This window comes from Cucurbita maxima, unplaced genomic scaffold (assembly GCF_002738345.1).
Source record: "Cucurbita maxima cultivar Rimu unplaced genomic scaffold, Cmax_1.0 Cma_Scf00021, whole genome shotgun sequence".
NCBI lineage: Eukaryota > Viridiplantae > Streptophyta > Magnoliopsida > Cucurbitales > Cucurbitaceae > Cucurbita > Cucurbita maxima.
The window spans coordinates 1909324-1925619 of NW_019272037.1; the positions used below are offsets into that span (position 1 = coordinate 1909324).

At 37.4% G+C, this 16296-nt stretch overlaps 3 protein-coding genes across 3 annotated transcripts; all 3 read left to right on the forward strand.

Moving 5' to 3' along the window:
- The first annotated feature begins 228 nt into the window (after positions 1–228).
- LOC111495133 (sugar carrier protein C-like) lies at positions 229–3615 on the forward strand. Its single transcript, XM_023145018.1, has 4 exons — positions 229–452; positions 530–852; positions 2212–2841; positions 3049–3615. Exons 1-4 carry the CDS (start codon positions 320–322, stop codon positions 3517–3519), a joined length of 1557 nt encoding a protein of 518 aa, XP_023000786.1. The 5' UTR covers positions 229–319; the 3' UTR covers positions 3520–3615.
- Positions 3083–14728, forward strand: LOC111495135 (protein MOTHER of FT and TFL1-like). The gene is made up of 5 exons (XM_023145021.1): positions 3083–3095; positions 13696–13948; positions 14022–14083; positions 14171–14211; positions 14335–14728. The coding sequence occupies exons 2-5, from the start codon at positions 13748–13750 to the stop codon at positions 14556–14558; spliced, it is 528 nt and encodes a 175-aa protein (XP_023000789.1). The 5' UTR covers positions 3083–3095; positions 13696–13747; the 3' UTR covers positions 14559–14728.
- Positions 8171–9661, forward strand: LOC111495134 (transcription factor MYB102-like). The gene is made up of 3 exons (XM_023145020.1): positions 8171–8407; positions 8508–8637; positions 8891–9661. Exons 1-3 carry the CDS (start codon positions 8275–8277, stop codon positions 9615–9617), a joined length of 990 nt encoding a protein of 329 aa, XP_023000788.1. The 5' UTR covers positions 8171–8274; the 3' UTR covers positions 9618–9661.
- Positions 14729–16296: the final 1568 nt, after the last annotated feature.

Sequence of the window (16296 nt, forward strand, 5' to 3'; positions counted from 1 at the left end):
TTTTTTTATAATTTAATCTCGAGATTTAAAAAAAAAAAAATGATTACAAAATTAGATGTATGTTTTGGAAGTCCAACCCCATGTGTTACTACGGCTACTACTGCTACACCGTTATTTTTAATTGTTCATTTTATAATTGCACGAGGTTGGAAGAATATAATAATTATAATTATTATTATTATCGTCTCTTTTGAAGAAAATTCTACTGTTTTTCCATATCTTAGTCAATAATTTATTTAGCCCATGGTTCTCCATAAACAACATTTTCCAACTCCGAGCTTCGGCCGTCGTCTTTTGGTTATCGATCCTCTGTTCGAAAATGCCGGCCGTGGGAATTGCCACCGGTGGCACCAAAAAGGCGTATCCGGGGAATCTTACTCTTTATGTCACTGTGACATGTATCGTCGCTGCCATGGGGGGGCTAATTTTTGGCTACGATATTGGAATTTCGGGTACTCATTGTTTTATTGCTTTATGAATTAGATGGGGTTTTTTTTGGCTAAAATTTGTTTTTGTTGGTTTTGGGTAGGTGGGGTAACTTCGATGGACTCGTTCTTGGAGAAGTTTTTCCCGTCGGTGTTCAGGAAGAAGAACCAGAAGGAAACGACCAACCAGTACTGTCAGTACGACAGTGAGGCGTTGACGTTGTTCACCTCGTCGCTTTACTTGGCGGCGCTGTTGTCGTCGCTGGTGGCGTCGACGGTGACGCGTAGATTTGGGCGGAAATTGTCTATGCTGTTTGGTGGTATGCTGTTTTGTTCTGGTGCTATAATCAATGCCGCTGCTAAGAACGTTTTGATGCTTATTCTTGGTCGTATTTTGCTTGGTTTTGGCATCGGTTTCGCTAATCAGGTGCCGATATATTACTTCTGTCGCTGTAGTTTTGCTATTTTGAAAGTTAGGATTCAATGCTTTGTGCTTGAAACTCAATATAGATCCATTGAGCAGAAAAATAGGGGTTTTAATTTGGTGAATAGGGGTTTGTAAACGCAGCTGATCTCTGTTATTAGTTTTTTGATTTTCTACAAAACCCGCCAACAGTCGGTAACAGTAATCACATTTGGTTGTTGAAAAGTAAGATGCAACCTTAATGGCCCAAACCAAACTTAGTAGATGTTGTCCAAGCTTTCCCTTCTTGGCTTTCCTTCCAACCTTTAAAACTTATCGGGTAAAGAGAGATTTTCATATCCAAGAAATGTTTCGTTCTCCTCTTCAATCGATGTAGGATCTTACAATTCAACTCTCTTGGTGGCCTAAAGTCCTCTTTGGCGCATTTTTTGTCGGCTCTGATACTATTTGTAACAGCCCAAGCTCATTTCTAGCAGATATTGTACTTTTTATGTCTTCCCTTCCGGACTTTCCTCAAGGTTTTTGGGTTTCACTTATGAGTTTTCACACGCGTCTTTCAAAGTTACACAGCAGAATTGGTACTTATCCAGATACATTTCTCTTTGAGCTCTCCCTTCCAGGCTTCCCCTCAATGTTTTTGGGCTTTCCCTTATGGGCTTCCCCAGTACGCATCTCGAAGGAGGGTGGACACCGTGCGGTGTGCCAGCGAGGACGCTAAGCCGCAAAGGGAGTTGGATTATAAGATCCCACATCGATTGGGGAGGGGAATGAGCGTCAGTGAAGATGCTGGGCTTAAAGGTGGTGGATTGTGAGATCTCACATCGGTTGGAGAGGGGAACGAAACATTCTTTAGAAGGATAGGAAAACTTCTCCCTAGCCGATACGTTTTAAAAACTTGAGTAGAAGGCTGAAAGGGAAAACCCAAAAAGATAATATCGGCTAGTGGTGAGTTTGGGCTGTTACAAATGGTATCAGAGTTAGATATTGAATTGTGTGCCAGTGAGGACGTTGAGCCTCGAAGTGGGGTGGACACCATGTGGGTCAGTGAAGATGCTGAGCCTCGAAGGGGTTGGATTGTGAGATCTCACATTGGTTGGAGAGAGGAACGAAACATTCTTTATAAGGGTATGAAAACTTCTCACTAGCACGTTTTAAAAACCTTGATGGGAAACTCGAAAGTTAAAACTCGAAGAAGACAATATCTGCTAACGGTGGACATAACTGTTACACGATTCCATGATTCTATTCCTTATTAGAACAATCAGAGAGAAAAAGCGAAACTATTGTACAAACACAACTTGGATTTGTTATATACAATGTTTAATTTGAAGTAGTTGGTTGTGTTTTTTGTTTCTTTTACAGTCAGTGCCACTATACCTGTCTGAAATGGCTCCATACAAATACAGAGGTGCCCTCAACATTGGTTTTCAGCTGTCAATCACAGTTGGAATTCTGATAGCCAATGTGTTGAACTTTTTCTTCGCAAAGATCAAAGGTGGGTGGGGATGGCGCTTGAGTTTGGGTGGTGCTGTGGTTCCTGCTCTTATAATCACAGTCGGAGCCTTTGTCCTCCCCGACACTCCGAACTCAATGATCGAGCGAGGATGCCACGATGAGGCTCGACATCAACTCAAAAGAATCCGTGGAATTGACGACATTGATGAAGAGTTCAATGACCTTGTTACAGCCAGTGTTGCATCAAACCAAGTGGAGAATTCATGGACTAACCTGTTGAAGCAAAAATACAGACCCCATCTCACCATGGCCATCTTGATCCCTTTCTTCCAACAGCTCACTGGCATCAATGTCATCATGTTCTATGCTCCTGTTCTGTTTGACACCATTGGGTTCGGAAGTGAAGCTGCCCTTATGTCAGCTGTGATCACCGGTTGTGTTTTTGTTTCTGCTACGGTTGTTTCAATCTACGGCGTCGACAAATGGGGAAGGAGGCTTCTTTTTCTGGAGGGAGGAATTCAAATGCTGATATGTCAGGTAAAATAACTGTAATTGTCCAAGTTTACCATTAGCAGATATTGTTCTCTTTAAACTTTACTTCAAGGTTTTTAAAACGCATCTACTAGAGAAAGATTTCAACGTCTTTATAAAGAATGTTACGTTCTCCTCTCCAGCATATCTAAAAAGGGTTTTCTAATTTGGTAGTGAAAACAAAATTTTTGGTGTTTGTGTGTTATTTTGTAGATAGTAGTGGCAGCGGCAATTGGTGCAAAATTTGGAGTAGATGGGGACCCTGGGCTGCTACCCAGATGGTACGCAATTGTGGTGGTGCTGTTCATTTGCATATATGTTGCGGGGTTCGCATGGTCATGGGGGCCTCTAGGTTGGCTGGTTCCAAGTGAAATCTTCCCATTGGAGATTCGTTCGGCTGCTCAAAGTGTAAACGTCTCGGTCAACATGTTCTTCACATTCGTGGTAGCTCAAGTGTTTTTGGTAATGCTTTGCCATATGAAATTTGGGTTGTTCCTTTTCTTTGCGTTCTTTGTTCTACTGATGTCGATCTTCGTGGCGGTGTTCTTGCCTGAGACAAAGGGCATTCCAATTGAAGAGATGAATGAGGTTTGGAAGACACATTGGTACTGGAAAAGGTTTGTGCATGACAAGCATTTGGATGATGGAGAGAGAGTTGAAATGGTGAAGGGTGGAGGATTTTAGTAAAATGCTTATTGTGATTATTGTGAAGACTTCAGTTTTTGTTAGAGAAGATGGATACTACAAACTTTTCACTATCAGTATCAATTTAATAGTGATATGGTTGAGAGGTAATTTCATATTGGCTAATTAAGGGAATGATCCTGAGTTTATAAATAAGGAAAACAAAAAATAAAGTCATGAGAGTTCATGCTCAAAGTGAATAATATCGTACTATTGTGAAGGGTCCATGATTTTTAGCATGGTATCATAGTCATGCCCTTAAGTTAGTAACGTCAATAGAATTCTCAAATGTCGAATAAAGAAGTTGTGAGCTCGAAGATATAGTCAAAAGTGACTCAAAGTGTCAAACAAATAGTGTATTTAGGTTTCCGGCCTATTTATTCGAGGGCTCTAAAGAAGGAGTCGGGCTCTATAGGCTTCCAAGAAGGCTCTATAATGTACTTTCTTCTAGGAGAGAATTGTTAAAGATTGCTAGGAGATAGTTCCATGAACTCCGGAGATCGTATAGGTATGTGATTTGTAGGTGGTTTAATTATGGAAGTATATAAATAAGTAAATAAACAAGGTTTTGTTAAAATGAGTTAAGATTCAAAAGATTTGGTTGGGTATAGAATTTGTATGAAACAATGAAAGACTAAAATGGACGAAAAAGTGGATTATCCATCCAGTCGTGTCTGGGTGAGAGCTACTAGTAGGCAGCTTGCTGTTCCTTGGACTCCTGAGCTAAAAATTGGGCCAAAAAGGAGAACGTACAGCCGAATATGAAATGGTCTGCTCTTGAGGCTGCTAATTCAGCTCTGTGTCCAGCAGTTCAAGTACATGACTTTATGAAGAGAATCTTCAGCCTTAACCACCTTCTCCCCATCTTTTCCAATCCCAGTGCTGCCGGGGCCGAGCTCCTGAGACGCCGTGTCGAGGTTCTGAAATCGCCGCTTGGACTGAAAAAGAGTTTCAGAGTTCCATTTGGAGAAGTGATCGGCATGGCCACCTTCCACCACGGCCACACTAGCGGCGGCCATACATGCTCTGCTCAAATAGCTCATCTTCTTCCTTCCTCCTGATTTCTTATGCCAATCCTCAACTCCTGTGTGTCCTATATAAACGAACACAAAGGACTTCATTATTTCAGGATAGGAATGGTTTTGGGATTATCAAAGAATTAATAAAATACCGTTCATCAAAATCCCTGGTTTGTTTGTTTACCATTGGCGGATTCCTTTATTATTTTATTTTATTCATTTACTTTTGGGACGCGGAAGGGGGAATTAGAAGGACGGTGTACTTGTCTGAGATGCATATTAGATGCCTCCGTTTTAATAACAAACATTATTAACGTTACAATTTATTATTTTGCATTCTCAATTAATTTATAAAACTATATGTCAATCGATAGAACGATCTATATTAGGGAGATACATATCTACATCATCAAATTTCAAGTGAATCGAGCATCTTATTAGCGTTCCACGTTGGTGAGTGACTCCTCAATATTTGTGATATACGATAGGGTAATTGATAATAGATAATGCTACCAACCAATAACACTAGTTCCTATTATTACTTTGCTTGGATTATTGGCTAAAGCGCAATTTTGTAATGTCTTAGGGCATCCCATTAGTAAGCCGACTTTGATCGATTCGTCTTTTTTATTATTGATCGATTTGTGCGTATATCCAGAAATCTTTCATTACAGAGGATCCTCAAACAAAAAGAATTTGTATCGAATCCAGTATATACTTAGTTTCGCCTTTCTTGTCTTCAAACTTTGGCTCGTAAACACAAAAGTACTGTATGCCTTTTAAAAGGGGAAATTCGTAATTATTAGAAGAATTCGTTACGGAGCAAGAACAGGTTATTTCTTTGATCTTACCAAGAGCTTCTTTGACTTTACAGAGAGGGTATATAGATATAGGGGGAAATGGGGTAACCAGGGGATGGAGCTTTTTTATTCTAATTAAGTTGCCTGAAATCATCCCAGCTAGTAAGGTTCTGAATCATTGTATAACTGTGATTGTAGTGTTGTTGAGAACTAAAAATGATGGAATTAAATATGGCATTGAGTTCAGAAGATCTTGGCATAAAATCAAATTTGCAAACATTTCAAACATAACTGCAACAGCAACTATACAAAACAAGAGAAAAGCTCCCAAAGCATCAACATATTTACACCACGACGCTCTATCCTTTTCTTGCTTCTTTGAACCATTTTTCTTATGAACTGCATTGATGATTTACAGTGTCAATGATCTGAGAAAAACGGTGTCCTTCTTGGGCGGCGTTCGTTTGAGAGAGATATGTTTGTCTAAATACGACGACGTTTAGTTAGGCCCCCAACAGCTCAAATACATGACCGTTCTCAGAGACTCCTCGGCCCGCTTAAGTTTATCCGCCTTCGCAGCCATTACCGCACTCGAATCCATACCACTGTAAAATCCCCTTGCCCCCTGATTCGAAGATGATCCCGAATGATCTCTCAGCGCCTTCAACATCGCCTCACGCTTCGCCGTCGGATCTTTCATTCCGCTGATCTCGCCCTTGTAAAATCTACGGCTCATGGGTCTTTGTGGAAAAAAGGGCAGAGGTTCGAAACAGAGTGTCGCTCTGGTTTAGTCGTACGAAATCGGTAGAGCAGAGCTTTAAGAGCAATGAAGAAGTGAAACAGCCGGCGTTGAGGCGTAGGATTCGTTTTAGACGGCGGATTTTCGATGAAAACTAGGGGCACTGGTGGGGTCATGTTCAGTCTCGTACTTGACACGTGTTTATTGCTCCAAAATTTTCTGGATAACGACAACGGACTCGCCACCTCATTCATTTTATCCATTATAATATTATAATTTTAAATCTAAAGGTTAAAACTATAAGATTAAACAATATGGATATTGTTTCTATGAATAATTCTTTGTCCTAATCAATCCTTTTCATTTATATCACGACTAATATTAATAATATCCTAAGTTGGTGGATTAAATGTTATCGTTGTATGTATAAATTCTAATAATTTAATGTCTGTGTCCCATCACATAGAAGACGTGGAAGCGAACTTGGGCTGGGTAGCTTTCGGTTTGATCGGATCCCAGGCCCAGTCAGGCCCAATAATCAGGTAGCCCACAAGTAGTGCCATCCATTGGGCCAACTATGGGTCAAGGCCCAACCAACTCACAAAGCCGACAACTCCTACGTGATAATATCAACTCAAATCGATAATATTATTTTGTGATCAATAATGCATCAATTATTGTATTGCTACAAAAATTAAAATATAGTAAACTTTACGTATTAATATAGAATAATAATAATAATTTACGGGAACCTAATCTAAGAGGGGACATATTCTAGTAGTCACGAGAAGAATATGCGTGGTGATCAGTGGTTGAGATGCAATTTCTTTTTTTTTTTTTTTTTTAATTTTAATTTCAGGTAATTTAAAATAGCAATTTTAAAGGCGAACCACACAACCCATAGATCCCATATCTTAATTCTGCATTAAAATAGTATAAGCTTTAGCTACAATATAGCTAAGTCAGCACTTTATAATTAAAAAATTATGCATTTTATAATATGTTTGGTGAGAAAAAATTGAACTGCTACTCAAATTAGAAAGGAGAAAATCTTTGGAAATGGCATCTATCGAATTTTAAATTAATTGTGGCTAATCAATCTGCACACGTAGGCTGCTCTTTTAGGTAATTACCTCATAAACCTAAGCATATGATAATAATAATTAATTAACGTTCATTTTTTGTTAATGGGATTAGGGTTTTGTTATTTATTAGTTAATAAAATGAATGTCTCCTGCATGTGGAACATTCATTTGTAGGCTAACCTATATAGTTTTAAGGATTAATTCAAATAAATAGCTTTTTCTACACTTGATACACACAATGGGAGAGATTATTATTATTATTTTATTATTTAATCTCTAATTTTTTAGAAAAATTGTTATGAGATTATTATGAAATATTGAATGTTTGGAATAATAAATGTTCCTAAATTTCGGCAAACACCCAACTCTTTCCATTAATTATTGTATTATATAAAGAAAATGACCAATTCGAACATTGGGTATGCCATATACGTGAAGAATAGGGCAAAATATGATGTGGGTGAGGGGGTAAAATAGTCAATGCACAATATATATAAATAAAATAAAATATCTTAGTCAAACCAATTAATGGTAGGCGTGTGAGGTTGGAGAGAGAGAATGGTACAGTCACAGGGTGTTCAAAAGCGGGGATTACGTGGCTCCTTTTTGTTGGTTACAGCTGTTGGTAATCCACGAAAACGGGACTTCTTTCTTTCTTCTTCCCAATAAAATTTTATTTTTCTTAATTAATATTTTCTAGTTTGAGAGTAGTTTCAAATAAATAAATAAATAAATAAATGAAAATATTTAGGTTTAATTTTAAATTTTCTTAGGGATGTAAAGTGCAAAATTAAAGAAAGTGATTGACACGTGGGAGGTGAGTGAGAGTAATAATCACAATCAGCAGCGTTGTAAAGGAGCTGTGTATTGTGTGCTGTTCTTCAAGAAAGAGAGGACACGTATCCATGTTGATTAACAAAGGACGGCCACCAAATCCATCAATATTTGCTCTCTCTCTCTCTCTCTCTATATATATATATATACACACAAACTCTCTTCCAATAGGACCCATTGTCTTCTATTTCTTTCCCTCTTTTAAATTCTCAGTTTTTAAGCCTGATTTGTTGGTACATAACCTGGGATCTATAGGACCCTTGATTTGAATATCAGCCATGGGAAGAGCACCTTGCTGTGATAAAAATGGGCTTAAGAAAGGGCCATGGACGCCTGAGGAAGATCAGAAATTGATTGATTATATTCAGAAAAATGGTCATGGAAACTGGAGGACTCTTCCTTCTAATGCAGGTATACTTGTGTTTAAGTATATATGCTTCCTTCTTCTTCTAAATTATATCTTTTTTTACGTCTTAACATTAGGGTTTTCTGTTTTTTTCCAAATTTTTAGGACTCCAAAGATGTGGGAAGAGCTGTCGTTTAAGATGGACTAACTATTTGAGACCTGATATCAAACGGGGAAGATTTTCATTCGAGGAGGAAGAAGCCATCATCCAACTCCATAGTGTTTTGGGTAACAAGTAAGTTTATGTTCTTAATCTATTTTCACCAAAAAAATTTCAAATTTTGACTATTTTTCTGAAATGGGATTGTTTTGGGTACAAGTAAGTTTGTGTTTTTCATCTATTTTCACCAAAAAAATTTCAAATTTTGATTATTTTTCTTAAATGGGCTTGTTTTGGGTAGCAAGTAAGTTTGTGTTTTTAATCTATTTTCACCAAAAAAAATTTCAAATTTTTATTATATTTCTGAGATGGGTTTTGGTTTAATCAGGTGGTCTGCGATTGCGACTCGATTGCCCGGAAGAACAGATAACGAAATAAAGAACTATTGGAACACCCACATACGAAAGAGGCTTCTAAGAATGGGAATTGATCCAGTGACCCACAGTCCACGCCTTGATCTTCTAGATTTGTCTTCCATTCTACGCTCTACTCTCTATAACTCTTCACAAATGAACCTTTCAAGCTTGCTTGGAGTGCAGCCATTAGTAAACCCCGAGCTTCTTAAATTGGCTGCTTCATTAATGTCTTCTGAACGTAAAAGTCAAAGCTTTTCGCCACAAAATTGTATGCAGACTATTCAATTCTCTCATCCTCAGCTAGAAATGCAAGTTCCTGTACAAGAAATTGTTCAATTCCCTCAACTGGTGGAGCCAATTGCAAGTGAATTAAATGATCAATGGCAAATAAGCGAAGACTGCAATAATATTAAGATTCCGACAGGATTTGACTATTGTGGGTTTGATCAGCAACACGCCGCCGCAGTGATGGACAATTCGTATGAAATGCCGACATTTAGTTCCCACAAGGACATGGGTGATAACAAGAACAACTTCAGCTTGAGCTCGGTTATATCTTCGCCATGTTCTTCAAGCCCTACGCAGATGAATTCCAACTCCACATATTTTACTAGTCCAAATGAGGATGAGAGAGAAAGTTACTGTAGCCAGATTTTGAATTTTGATATCCCTGATTTCTTTGATGAAAGTTTCATGTAATGAAAAAATCAAGCAAATCTATGGAGTTAAAATTTGCCTTTTTATTCCTTCTTCTTCCATGGCTTGTGCATGGACATTCAACTTCACAAAGACACAAGATTTAAGCTATGTGGGTGAATCTTCATTAGTCTATTTCAGCACTATCTCATCCAAACCCATCATTAATAGATATGGTCTAATTTGACTCGTTACTTATTCCTCAAGATTTTAAGACAAGTCTAATAGTAGGAGATTTTTCACACCCATGTTTTATTCCTCTCTTCAATCAATGTGAGATTTTACAATCCACCTCCTTTTGGGTATAGCGTTCTCGTTAACACACCGTTTAATATCTAGCTATGATACCATTTGTAACAGTTCAAGCCCATCAATAGTAGATATTATAGAAGTTTTCACACGATTACAAAAGATATTTCGTTCCAGTCTCCAACCGATATAAGATGTTACAAAGAGGTATTGCACCGCAAACTTTAATTACGGAAGAAAAAGTTAGATTAAAAACGACACTTTTTCTCAATTATTTTTTCAAGAACATAGAAACAAGGGAGATGACTTTCATGCAAAAGATTACATTTTTATATTTCAACGATAACAAGGACGATGCGTGGTATAAATGTATAGCTACGAATTCATTATAGAACACAAAAGCAAGAACTTACCACAAACTTGATTTACGTCAAGTGGGTTTGACAATTGTGGGCTTAATTTTGGTTGACCTGTACGGATATCACCTCGTGATATACAATTTCTTTTTAAAAGTTATGAACTTCATGCCTTTCTTTTTTTCTCCCTTTTGGCAGACTTAGAAAGGGAGCGAGGCCAGAATCCAAGATTCCGGCAAAGAGACAGGGCTGGAGTCGGCGGTGGGTAAAAGAAGTGGTGGTGACACGTGTCAGATCCAGGACAGTTTGGCCAACTGTATCTTCCACCTCCTATTTATAGTAAAAGGTTGTATTATTATATTTAATCATGCATGGAGATTACGATAATTTCATATATATATATATAAGGAAAAAGTCAAAAGACTACGTGTCATGAACGTAGAGGTTACTTCTACGGTGGGGACCACAAGGGAGGGAGGGTTAATGCTTTATTGACAATCACGGCATGGCTCTTGTGTTATTTTGTCTCTTTCAAGCCAATTTTTAATTTATTATTGCTTTATGACTCAAAAACTCAAAACCGCGATGTTAATGAATCCTACGTCAGCATATTCGGACACGTGGTCTCAATAATACAGAAATGGGCCCCGCATTTCTTGACTGGAGCGGGTTGACCCGTCAACCTGACGGACTACCTTATCCATTTAAAACTTGAAGTGCGGGAAAAAAAAAGAAAAATAAAAAATAAAAAATGAGCTTTTTGACTTTCATCCCGTGTGAAAAGGAACAGTTAAGTGAAGTTTCCTAGGAAATTACACCGTCATTATTGACTACGTAATAACTATGATTTGTTAATCATGATGGCCGACATGTCGAACTAAGATATCGTTTCCTTTCTTGTCCAGCTTCAAATTTAAATTAAACTACGCTATCATTTTAAAATATTTGTGAATTCTATATATTCAACTAAAAAAACTAATGATTTGAAAGAAAATGAAACAAAGAGATTAAGATTGAGAATTGAATTATATAGTTTTAACCTATAGTTAGTTGTGCATGCAATCAAGTACATTCATCGCATACATACACAATTACCAAATATACCCTTAAGTATGCAAATCTACTTCTGATACTTGTGACCCGACACATATAGCTCGATACATGTGAAAGGACACAATTCTTACAACAATCACAAGTTCTAATTTAGAGAAGCAGAGGATATCTGCTAACAGGAAGCTTAGACTGTTATAAATGATATTAGAGTCAGTCACCGAATGGGGCGAGATATTGGTCAGAGTAAGGCTAGATCCTCTTTATAGTAGATGCGTTTTAAAACTGTGAGGCTGACGATGATACGTAATGAGCCAAAGCGAACAATATTTACTAGTGGTGGAGTTTTGGGTTGTTACAAATGGTATACGAGCTAGACACTGAGCGATGTATCAATGAAGATGCTGGCCCTCAAGGGAGGTGGATTATGAGATCCCATGTCATTGAAGAGGAGAATAAAATATTTCTTTTAAAGGTGTAGAAACCTGAAGCATTTTAAAATATTTCTTACAATATTTGCTAGCGGTGAGATTGAGTTGTTACCGAGATTTGTTTATAAATATTAATATTTTTGATAAAGAACTAGGTATCATATTTCAAATTCAAACTTATCAATTACGCAAAATTTTGACCTAACCATTGGAGTAGCTTCAACAATAGTTGTATAAGTTAATCACTCAAGCTCTCCTATAGCTTGTTGAAGCTATAAGAAGCAATAGAAGGTTTGACATTTACATCGGATTGAAAAACAAAAAAGTCAATTTCATTTATCAGATTTGAGGAAAATAAAAATCCTTACAGATCTGAAAAGTAAAAGATGAAGATGTGAGTAGAAAGAACGTAAAATTACAAGTGGGGTATCATTATAATGGAGAATGTGAACATGCATGAACATGCATATATCTTGTAGGAACCAACATTAATGGCAATCGCCACTAACAATTTTTTACATATATCTCTTGCATTGCGGCTGCCTTTTGCATAATTGAACTCACTAATTATTGGATCTCTGCTGGGTTTTCATTTTTTTTAGAAAAAAACATTATCTTTCTTCATGTTACTTGAATATTATAATACATAATTTGATATCTTAACAATGATCAAGATTGCATTTTTGTAGGAAGATAATCTGTAGGTAAGCAATATGTCATTTGGTCGTCAGAAGTGAGAGGGGAGAGACACAAATAAAAAGGAAAAGTAGTGGTAAGCAAATGAATTTGAAACATTTGTGCGACGAGAATAATGTGGTGGGGGCTCAATTTATTGATTATCAGCCGACAAGAAAGAAAAATAACATAAGAGATTAAGATAAATATGAATATGCCCATTTCTCTGTCGCTCTCTTTCTTTCATTTTCTGTCTCCACCGCCCAAGAAATTGGTTCCTTTACCTTACAATGTCAACCCCTTAAAAGTTTGTAAATGTCTTTCTATCATCTCTCTGTCTCTCTCAACTTTGTTTCTGTTGTTCTTAGTCAATTTGAACCTTTTCGAGGGTTACAATGTCACAAAGATTTGATTCATGAATATTTTAGGTACATTCTTCGCTTCGATTCAGGAATATATTAGACTCATTTAGTTTCTCTCTCATATTGATACATGAATAATCTTGACTCATGTAATGAGCATTAGTGTTGTTTTGATTCATGTATGAGAATTAGTATTGTCATACCTATATAAACGCATTGCCATTTTGTATTTTCCTACAGAAGAGAAGAATTTTGCTGGGTGAGATTTTATAGTGTGAAAATGTGAGAAATACACTTGCAAACACTTTGGTAATAGTAACTGGTTTATTTATTTATGTTTGTGGGTGTGTGAGTGCAATCAATCTTATTTCTACTCCCGCGCTACGACCTAGAATTGAAACTAAATCTTATACAAAATTGTCCCAATTCACTCGTTGAATTAATGGAACCCTACATTATCATATGTATATATGGGCCTTACTGTTGGATAGTGGTCTGGGCCTACAAAGAGAGAGAAGTTGGCAAACATAAGTCCAAGCCCAAATCTGAGCATAGAAGGCCCATAAGTTAACTTATGAGGGTTAAGCTAGGATCAGAATTTTTATTTGAATTTGGTTGGTTTTTTTTTATTCGAATTTAATACTTATAAATGATATGTGATGATCGGTAAATATTTCATGTCTTAATTTTTGACTTTTAATTATTAAATTATTAATATAAGGAAATAATTGGTTTGTTTGTTTTCTAGAAGTATAATGGAGTCGATTCGCAAGGGAAAAATTGTACCGGCAAATGTGGGAGAGGGGGACACGTGTTTAAGAAGCAGCATCATGGTGAGCAAGCAGATTGCCAGGTCATCAACTAATTCGGTACGTGTCACAAACCCAGTTCACCCACTAACCCCACAGCACAAATTCTTTTACAAAAGACGAGGCTGTCTCATACACAACAAACTCCAAACCAAAAGGCCAATAGGAAGAGAATTAAGAAAAAGGAATTAAGAAAAGAAAATGGTACGGTCTCTGGAGCCTCTGGTGGTTGGGAGAGTGATCGGAGATGTGTTGGACATGTTCACTCCGGCCGCCGATTTGTCCGTCACTTATGCCTCTAAACAGGTCGCTAACGGTTGCGAAATCAAACCGTCCGCCGCTGCTGATGCCCCCACTGTTGTTATTCAAGGCCCCATCTCCAACAACGACCTTTATGCTCTGGTATTCTTCCGGAGCTTCCATGGTATCTTTAGCTTCTAATTCTGTGATAATGGATTCATTTTTGAGTTTGTAGGTTATGGTGGATCCTGATGCTCCGAGCCCTAGTGAGCCAACGTTCAGAGAGTGGCTTCACTGGTAAAATTATGAACTTTTCTCCTCCCCCTTAATGGGTTCTCTGGTTTGGAAAATAGATTTATTTAGGGAAAATTTTGGGATTTTCAGGATTGTCGTGGACATTCCAGAAGGATCTGATGCCAATAAAGGTTTGTTTTTTTCTTCAAAGCTTATTGCATCTAAAATTTCTCTGTTTTGTCATCAATGGCCATGCTCTGTCTTTTTCCTCCTCTTCCATGTGATGAAAACAACGGGTGTTGGTGGGGTTTCAGGGAAGGAGGTGGTGCAGTACATGGGACCACAGCCGCCAACAGGAATTCACCGGTATGTATTAGCAGTTTTCAAGCAGAACAGGGCAATCGGCGGCAGCCTCCGACCACCCAACACTCGCAGCAACTTCAGCACCCAACAATTTGCTTCCCAGAATGCACTCGGGCTTCCCGTGGCCGCCGTGTACTTCAATTCCCAGAAGCAACCCGCAGCCAAGAAACGCTGAAATTTCCAGTGGACACTTTGTATGTGTTAATTCCGTACACAACGAACTTCTTTGTTTAGCAAATTTAGGCGTTTCCTGTGTTCCCTGAATGCATACAATAATAAAGGCTTTCGCCCCTGTTTCTGTTGTGTTTAAACAGAGTACTATTTGGGCAACGTTTTGAATGGTAAGACCTCTTTAATTTCTGTTAAACCAAAGATTAAGAGAAGCTCAGAATGATGAAGAAAAGTTTAAGTGAATGCTTAGCCCCCCTTGTATTCCCTTCCCAATTTCAAATGGCTTTCTTTTGGGTTTCACTTGGAACGGGCAGGAAGTAATGTCATCTTTACCAAACAATGAGTTCATTTGAGCTTATAGGGTGATCTCGAGCTCTATAACGTCTCTAATTTGATATCACTATTAACATTTTCGAGATCAAATCATGAACTTATAATACATGGATACTATTCATAGAAATTCGAGCATTCTTATTCTTACATATGGATAATTATATACGCAATCATGATAAGACCTATCTTTTAAAACAATAATATGACCTTAGACTCTTTTCAGTTCGGGCTGGGTTGAATGTGTCGTACTTCTCCACAAATGGCCTACGCACGCGCACATATACCCACTAGGTGGACTCGTACACATACCTCTAAACCTGACTTGGTCAAATACAGAAAAGACCTGCATGATATCATAGCAAATGTAAATATCAAAGGTACATATCTGTACTAACATAACATAAAGTGGAAGTATCCCGATGTACATGATATACATACATGCATGAGATCCTTATGAATGACATCATTTCCTTTTTCCTGTACTCTATACATCGACAATCATCCCATAATCCATCCCATATCTTTACATGGCAAGACATGACATACATAATATTTCATTTCATTTCATTTACAACATGGCGTAGTAGATATCACATGCATACATAACATAGCATCTTATGTCATTACATAAAACACACACATGATAGAAATGATATGGTGCATGCTGGGGTCACCAATCGTGCACCATTATACATCATTCAATTATCTAACTCCAATAATAAAGTCACTCACTTTGTTGGTCTTGGCTGAAGTTCCTGATTATTTTGTACCGCCTTCGAAACTACTATGCTACAATGTTTAATTTCACATATGTCAATCCATATTACATTCTTTAGGAGATACGATAACATATAATATAGATAAGTACTCCTAATTTTTTATAAAAAAAATATCCATTTTGAGTATAAAGGAGTTATACTGACTTCAAATGGTGTCCTCGATAGGTCAAAAATGACTATGGGAGGTCGAAAACTTAAGAAATAGTATAAAATGGGTTTGAGCGTCGCTAATTGTTGGGCAAGTCCGTTCGATGATTATTGGGGTTTACGGACTACTCTAGTCTCAAAATCTTCCCCATTAATCTAGATTCATATTGGGAACATAAATAGTTGGATATATGAATAAGGACGTGTGTTTTGTTGAAGAATCACATGTATTAATATTTGGTGTTGATTTATTTTGACGAATGTTCGTGTATCGATGCATTGTTGAAGAATTACATGTATTATATATCACGGATCATTTTCACTTTGTAACTACAAGTTCAAAATAATGGTTACAGAAATAAGAGCTTATAATAAACAAAACTACCTACCTAGTATTTATGTTCCTAAAACTAATCTTCCCCTCAGCATCTTCACGCATCATGTCCAATGTCTCCAATGGAGGAATGTCCCTCCAAACTTCAA

Coding starts and splice junctions, on each gene's coding strand:
- LOC111495133 (XM_023145018.1), top strand. CDS start 320: ATGCCGGCCGTGGGAATTGCCACCGGTGGCACCAAAAAGGCGTATCCG. Junction 853..2,211: donor GCATCGGTTTCGCTAATCAG/GTGCCGATATAT, acceptor TTTCTTTTACAG/TCAGTGCCACTATACCTGTC. Junction 2,842..3,048: donor TTCAAATGCTGATATGTCAG/GTAAAATAACTG, acceptor GTTATTTTGTAG/ATAGTAGTGGCAGCGGCAAT.
- LOC111495135 (XM_023145021.1), top strand. CDS start 13,748: ATGGTACGGTCTCTGGAGCCTCTGGTGGTTGGGAGAGTGATCGGAGAT. Junction 13,949..14,021: donor ACAACGACCTTTATGCTCTG/GTATTCTTCCGG, acceptor TTGAGTTTGTAG/GTTATGGTGGATCCTGATGC. Junction 14,084..14,170: donor TTCAGAGAGTGGCTTCACTG/GTAAAATTATGA, acceptor TGGGATTTTCAG/GATTGTCGTGGACATTCCAG.
- LOC111495134 (XM_023145020.1), top strand. CDS start 8,275: ATGGGAAGAGCACCTTGCTGTGATAAAAATGGGCTTAAGAAAGGGCCA. Junction 8,408..8,507: donor GACTCTTCCTTCTAATGCAG/GTATACTTGTGT, acceptor CCAAATTTTTAG/GACTCCAAAGATGTGGGAAG. Junction 8,638..8,890: donor CATAGTGTTTTGGGTAACAA/GTAAGTTTATGT, acceptor TGGTTTAATCAG/GTGGTCTGCGATTGCGACTC.